The following is a 7,528-nucleotide window of genomic DNA, read 5'->3' on the forward strand; positions in this document are numbered from 1 at the left end:
TCTGGAATTTCGCACTGAGCAGCTTAGGGGGTGATCGGAGCTAAATCAGCAATAAAACTGAGTAAAATTGTGAAGTAAAGGGTTAAAAACAATCTTATTGTGTTAATATAACTAGGGGATTGAAATTTGAGAATTTTCTTTAATGGGAAAAACCCTCTAAGGACATGGTAGAACCGGGTAAAAGAAGCTATATACAGAGGACGCTCCTGGTTCCCTGACACATCACAGTGCTCCGAAACTGGAATGGTAAGACTGTTCCTACTTACTTTTTCTTATCCTTACATTTGGATGAATATTCTGCATCTGTTGGTTCTGTTTGGATTTGTAATTTCAAATGGTCTTAGTAAAAGGTAAGTTTTAAATGGTCTGTATCCTGCTCTTTTAATACTAGTTTGGATTTATGGTCTATGCTGTGCACATGAAGATAGAGATTCGGCTATGAAAACGGTCTTAATTTCTGCAACACAACATCTGTCCAAAATTTTTCAGATGGACAACCAATTTATCTAGCTCTTCCAGAATCATATGAAAATGAGTTGATAACAGTCACTTTTTGACTGAGATAAGTCACTTGTAGAGGCTGGAAGGGGAGCTTCACCTAAAGATAAGAATCAAATCCTTCAAATTATATCAAGATAATGGTTACGTGGCCTACACAACCGCCTGTATCTCTGGTTCAGTAGCTCAAACAACCACAAACCTGGTGGAATATAATAATTAATAATCGTACAAAGTATAAATTTTATTGGGTCAAATGACAACAAGAGTGGTTAAAAGTGAACCCACTATGGGAGGGGACACAAGCAAGAGTTGCATCGCGGGCAACTGATCATAACACGTAGATGAATGGTATGTAAAGACAACAATGGCCAAATGAGGGTGTAAAAACAGTCATAATGGGAAGCGTGGAAAATAAAGAATTGGTAACCTAATAATCAATTCATAAGAACCTTGTAACGAGCTTACCCATATTGTGATCGTTGCCCAGGATAGCAGCAACCCCGACGCGCGTTTCGGCTGATGGAACAGCCTTCGTCTGGGGGTGTGATCAACAGGGCGACGAGCCAGATTTAAAAAGGAACCAGGAGCCAATCAAGCAGCAGAGTTCAGTCATGTGGTGGAGGTAAGATGGCGCTAAAGTGTCGCGAGATCTCGTGGGAGCCTTCGGATGTGAATGCCGTGAATTGTCCGTGGTGAGGCGCGCGTGCGCAGAAACAAGAGTGCGACTAATGTGAGCGTGCGCACAAAAACGTCTGTGGCGCCAAAATGCGGAGCGTGCGCCAAAAAGATTTTTTTGGCGCATATCGTTATGGCATGACTGATTAGCTCTGGTGAGAGAAAGGCTCCCGGATTTGTATATATATAGTGTCCTTAAAAATTGGGCATAACAAAAAACATGACGATTAGTATATCAGGGAATTGTATACATAAAAACATTAATTAAGACTTAATTCTCTGCAGTATAAAAATAATGATAATAACAGCAATGGAATATGACAGGCATAAAAACGTGAGTGATATAGATGTGTGGAGACATAAACTGTGTATATCTGAACATTCCATAAAAGATTTTTTATATAATACAAATATTGATATATACATAGACTTAGTGATCACATACATGTGGAGTGAAGGAAAGTGAGGGAGTGAATCCGGTGACACACAGTGAGGGACACACAGTGAGGGAGGTGAGATGACAAACATAAGTGACAAATTATGAACACTCATTATGTGAGATATCGAAAGACTCAATGCCTGGGAGGGCATAATCTATAAAGTGCGTTGTAGTGTTAAATATGCATATGCCTAAACATTAGCTGCCAAAGAGTTAGTATAATAGAAATGCAGAAAAAATACTAGTTTCCAAAATTTAGCTATCGGGAACTTAATGTGATGGATCAATATAATTATTGGTCTCCAATGCAGTTATTGGTTTGTAGAGAAGGACCGATATTGCATCCATTTCAGGTCATGGAAACACCAGGAACTTGTAGGACAGGTGATTATAATGTACGTCACATCAAATGTAGGACACTTATGGCTCAAACAACTATGAGAAAGGAGAGAAGTGAGTTAAAAACATGAAGAAGAAAATAAAAATAAAAAACTTTTTTTTTAAATCAAGGCCAATGGATGGCATACTCACTGGGGCCCTGAGGACGTCTCGGGTGCAGATTGGGTTGGGTGCGGACACAGAAGCAGAAATTAACAGAAATCATCCTACAAAAAGGAAGCGAAGCTAAGTGTTTCGTTTAGACCATTTGGTTGTAGTGTTTTTAGTGTCCAAATCCAACGGGCTTCTCGTTGCGCTAGTTGTTTTTGTACTGGTCCACCTCTGATGTTGGTCAAAATCCTGTCAATGCCTCGGACCATCAATCCCCGAGGATCGGCATTATGATGCATTCTAAAATGCTGGGCAACAGGTCTGCCTTCTGTGTTGAAGTCAGCATCTTTGGCAGAAATTATGTCCCTCATATGTTCCCGCACACGGACCTTTAGTTCACGTGTGGTGAGGCCAATGTATATCAGATTACACGGGCAGGTTGCATAATACACAACCGCCCGTGTATTGCACGTGATTGTGTGTGTTATTTTGTACTCAGATAGTCCCGTGGAGTCCTGAAAGGTAACTGCTCGTGCAATATTGGGACAGGCTATGCACTTACCACATGGTTTGCAGCCCCATGCTGGTGGTTTTGATTCAAAAATCGTCTTTGGTCGTGCTGATTCATAATGGCTGCGCACCAGTAGATCCCGAAGGTTCTTAGAGCGTCGTGCCGTTACACTGGGTTGGGAATGGATGTATTTGGATATTATGGGGTCTGATAATAAAATGGGCCAGTATTTAGTCAATATTTGTCTCATATTTTGCCATTGTGTGTGGTAATCCGTGATGAATCTTACCTTGGATGGATTTGATGGTTTGGGTGATGGATGCAGTAGGGCTTGACGTGAGGTGGCCTTTGCTCTAAAGTATGCGTGTTTAATGGCTCTGTTGCTGTAGCCTCGTTGCCGGAAACGGGATTTGAGTTCTTCTGCTTGTATCTCGAATTCCGTGTCTGTGGAGCAGATTCTGCGTACTCGAAGAAACTGCCCAATTGGTACAGCTCGAATGGTCTGCGGAGGATGAGATGATGCAGCGTGTAAAAGCGCATTGACTGCAGTTTCCTTTCGAAATACATTGGTTTGTAAAAAACCATTGCTATCTTTGGTTAGTTTCACATCAAGAAAAGTGACAGTAGTTTCATGTGCTTCATAGGTGAGTTTGATGTTGTAAGGATTTTGGTTGAGGCATTCCTTAAGATCCGTCAAACTACCCTTCCAAACGATCAAAATATCATCAATGTACCGGGTCCAAAAAACGACCCGGTCCATTGATGGAAGTGGATCGCTGTTGAGTAGGTCCCTCTCCCACAGCCCCAGGAACAGATTTGCATATGAGGGCGCACACGCCGCCCCCATAGCTGTACCCTGGAGCTGCAGGAAGAAGGACCCCCCAAAGACAAAGTAATTGTGGCACAGGATAAATTCGAGAAGTTGTAGCAGGAAATTGGAAAATTCAGTGGTCAAATTTTCCATAGAAAGGAAAAATTGTGCTGCACGTATCCCGTCGGCATGTCTGATACACGTATACAGCGACTCAACGTCGCAAGTCACCAGTAACATATCGTTGTCGATATGTAGCCCATCGATTTTACATAGTAAATCTGTGGTGTCTTTAGTGTATGACGGAAGGCATCCCACAATCTTTTTAAGATGGTAATCAACAAACCTGCTCACATTCTCTGTAAGACATCCACGGCCCGAGATTATGGGTCTTCCTGGGGGTTGTGTCGCATGCTTGTGTATCTTTGGTAGAAGATACAGTGTGGGAGTCACGAGATCAGACACCTGGAGAGAAGCAGATAGTTCTTTACTGATGGTTTTGTTGTTTACTGCTTGCGTGAGGATTTTATTCAATTCACTTGTGAATTTGCTGGATGGGTTAAACGTGAGGCGTTTGTAACAGCGTGTGTCATTAAGCTGACGATACGCCTCCCTCTCGTATAATGTATGTGGCCATACCACCACGTTCCCCCCCTTATCGGCCTGCTTAATTACAATGGTTTTATCATGTCTCAGATTATTTATACATTGTCTTTCCTGTTTAGAAAGATTATCGTGACTAACCTGTTGGTACACTTGTGAGAATTCGTTGGAGACCACTTTCACGAATAAATCTACCGCAGGGCAGGTGTTTAAGGGGGGGAAGCGTTGTGATTTTTTCTTTATACATGGTGGGATGTTTTCTTGCATATTACTCTCATCTTGTAGTTCCTCAAGGATCCTAACTGCTTCTATTTCTTCAGGAGTGTCGAAAATCTCACTCGGATCCTTCGTGTGGAACCATTTTTTGAAGAGCAGGGATCTTCCAAAGATGTGGAGGTCTTTTATGGCTGAAAAGGTATTAAAATTGGTGCATGGTGAAAATGTCAAACCTCTTTCTAGCACACTTACCTCATCTGGTGTGAGGGCCCGTGCTGATAAATTGATTACCTTTAATTGGTTGTCTGTTTTCGCACTCCTTGTATCTGGCCGTCGTTTGTTCATAGACTGGGGAGGATAGTATTTCCTCTTGGTTATGCCCAATTTTTAAGGACACTATATATATACAAATCCGGGAGCCTTTCTCTCACCAGAGCTCATCAGTCATGCCATAACGATATGCGCCAAAAAATCTTTTTGGCGCACGCTCCGCATTTTGGCGCCACAGACGTTTTTGTGCGCACGCTCACATTAGTCGCACTCTTGTTTCTGCGCACGCGCGCCTCACCACGGACAATTCACGGCATTCACATCCGACGGCTCCCACGAGATCTCGCGACACTTTAGCGCCATCTTACCTCCACCACATGACTGAACTCTGCTGCTTGATTGGCTTCTGGTTCCTTTTTAAATCTGGCTCGTCGCCCTGTTGATCACACCCCCAGACGAAGGCTGTTCCATCAGCCGAAACGCGCGTCGGGGTTGCTGCTATCCTGGGCAACGATCACAATATGGGTAAGCTCGTTACAAGGTTCTTATGTATTGATTATTAGGTTACCAATTCTTTATTTTCCACGCTTCCCATTATGACTGTTTTTACACCCTCATTTGGCCATTGTTGTCTTTACATACCATTCATCTAGGTGTTATGATCAGTTGCCTGCGATGCAACTCTTGCTTGTGTCCCCTCCCATAGTGGGTTCACTTTTAACCACTCTTGTTGTCATTTGACCCAATAAAATTTATACTTTGTACGATTATTAACGTTTTCCGGCTGTTCATGTTGGTCTTTTTCACCCCTCTTTGTTTGGGGGTTGAAAGATAGGTTTTGGAATATAAAAGAGCAAATTCTTTTCTTCAATATGGTACTGGTTCTGTGTCCTAAAGAGCCAAAGATATGTCCATGTGATGTTACGCCCTCCCTTCAGCCTGCGAGTGTGTCACATCTTATGCTCTCTTTAGTTCTTTTCAGATAATTTGTATAGGACTTTGTGATTTCTTATAGATAAACAGCCTAGTTTACCTAGGAAATTCTGTCAATGATATTTCATAACCTATCTGAGGTTGTTGATAGCTTAATATCAATAATCTTTATTTATAGAGAACCATAAAATTCTGCAGTGCTTTGTAAAGGTAAATGCTGCTGACAGTGTTCTTTTTATTAAAGGAAACCTACCATTTGATTTGATGCATTATGAAGCAAACATACCTTGAGACTGCTGTAGCTACACTGATGCAGGATTATATCTCGGTTTATCCCTGTGCCGAGTGGTTTTGCTGCTAAAACAGATATAACATTATGATAATGAAGCTCCTCTGTGGCTTCTATCTCTGCTTTGGCGCTTGCTTGGCCGCTTCTCATAGCAGGGGAGTTTCTCTCTGATTGCATCATTATCACCCGCAGTTTTCTTCCCACCAGACAGAATAATCAATTGCTGCACCATCCCCCAGCTGCTGTGTATGAGTCATTCAGCTCAGGTTGATTAGTGCTTGACTAGTCATGCTTAGTCTTTCTTTACATAGCATGCATTTGCAATTCCAAGCTCCCATTTAATGTGTAGGCCAGTCTGTCCCAGCTTTCCCAAGGTCCTGAATGGTATAATTGTTTTTTAAGCAAAACCACTCAGCTCAGGGATTAAACAAGATACGATCCTGCATCAGTGTAGCTACAGCATTCTCCAGGTGTGTTTGCTTCATAATGCATCAAATGGTAGGTTTCCTTTAATATGAATTTAATAATTGTTCCTCTATATAAGATGGAAGAATTGATTATCCAAAAGAGATGAAGAAGGTGGCTTTTCTTTCCACTTTTTTTAAACAGAAATACATTTACAGTGTCTTCTAGCTCGGAGCATACAAAATCTGCAGGAAAGGAATGTAATGTGATGGGGAATTTTATCAATAGCACCTTCAAAAGTTTCTGTTTCGATCTTTGTGAATACAGGTTTTGGTACAGAGAAGTGTCTTTTTGATGATTCGGAGGGTGAACAGGAGTTCTGCTATTCTGTAATTTACCATTATAGGCTCATTTAGAAGAAAATGAAACACTCATCACTGAATTAGTCAGTGATGGAAGTGAGACCTTGTTATCTTCCTCTTACTTCTGCTATCAGTCTTGTGTTCAATTCCACTGAAAAATATAATATATTTATAGCATTGCCTATCATCTGTATATATATATATATATATATATATATATATATATATATATAATCTTTACAGCTTCAGCCTAACTATTGTCCCTAAATCATCAGATATATTACTTGTAACCTCTTCATTTTCCCTTTATACCTGTTGAAAGTGAACCTGTTACCAAGTACAAAATTAGGCATACCTCATTTAATTTTCACGGTTCCCCTGATAAATTTGATTTTTGGTTTATTGTAATTCATCAACTTGTTCTATGTACTAAAGGACCCAACATATGGCTCCTAAAAATTTAAATGGGAAAATTCACATATAAACCTTGCAGGCAGTAACCTTTTGTTTTCCATGAGGGTGTGTCTCTTGGTAGTGTATAAAATAAGCAGTTAACACCCCCTTGGCTAATATGAAAAGCTTAAAAATTCAATATTTAGGTCCATATTTTCTGAACAGGTGGATGGATTAAAAAAAGGAAAACAATCTATAAGGGGCAAGGCAGAAATTATATTAACTCTGCCATTTATTATTCTGTTGTTAAAGGCATCTACCACCAGGATAACTGAATGTAGACAAATGAGCCTCAAGGGCTCCAGGCTCCATAGGTGTTAATGAAACCTGGAGCCCCATCAGGCTCATTTGCATACAGTCTTTCATCCTGGTGGTAGATGACCTTTTAGGGCAATAAAATAGTTTTTCTTTAAATCCAAGATAAAAAGGTCTTTAAAAAACAGTACATTGCCGCATAGCAGTACACACTAGCTATAACTATCATCTTTACTAGTCTCTTGCGGTCATGTGTATTCCAGTAACAGTAGCATAAATATTTCATTACTCAGATTTGCTAGAAACTGGGGATTTC

At 40.7% G+C, this 7,528-nt stretch overlaps 1 protein-coding gene across 1 annotated transcript; it reads right to left on the reverse strand.

Moving 5' to 3' along the window:
• Window positions 1-1,157: 1,157 nt before the first annotated feature.
• On the reverse strand, window positions 1,158-4,878 carry LOC140076138 (uncharacterized). Its single transcript, XM_072122645.1, has 6 exons — window positions 4,821-4,878; window positions 3,773-4,436; window positions 2,905-3,117; window positions 2,667-2,785; window positions 2,147-2,220; window positions 1,158-2,050 (listed from the first exon to the last, which is right to left on the reverse strand). Exons 1-5 carry the CDS (start codon window positions 4,876-4,878, stop codon window positions 2,216-2,218), a joined length of 1,059 nt encoding a protein of 352 aa, XP_071978746.1. The 3' UTR covers window positions 1,158-2,050; window positions 2,147-2,215.
• Between the last annotated feature and the right edge of the window lie 2,650 nt (window positions 4,879-7,528).

Source organism: Engystomops pustulosus, chromosome 8 (genome assembly GCF_040894005.1).
Source record: "Engystomops pustulosus chromosome 8, aEngPut4.maternal, whole genome shotgun sequence".
Lineage (NCBI taxonomy): Eukaryota > Metazoa > Chordata > Amphibia > Anura > Leptodactylidae > Engystomops > Engystomops pustulosus.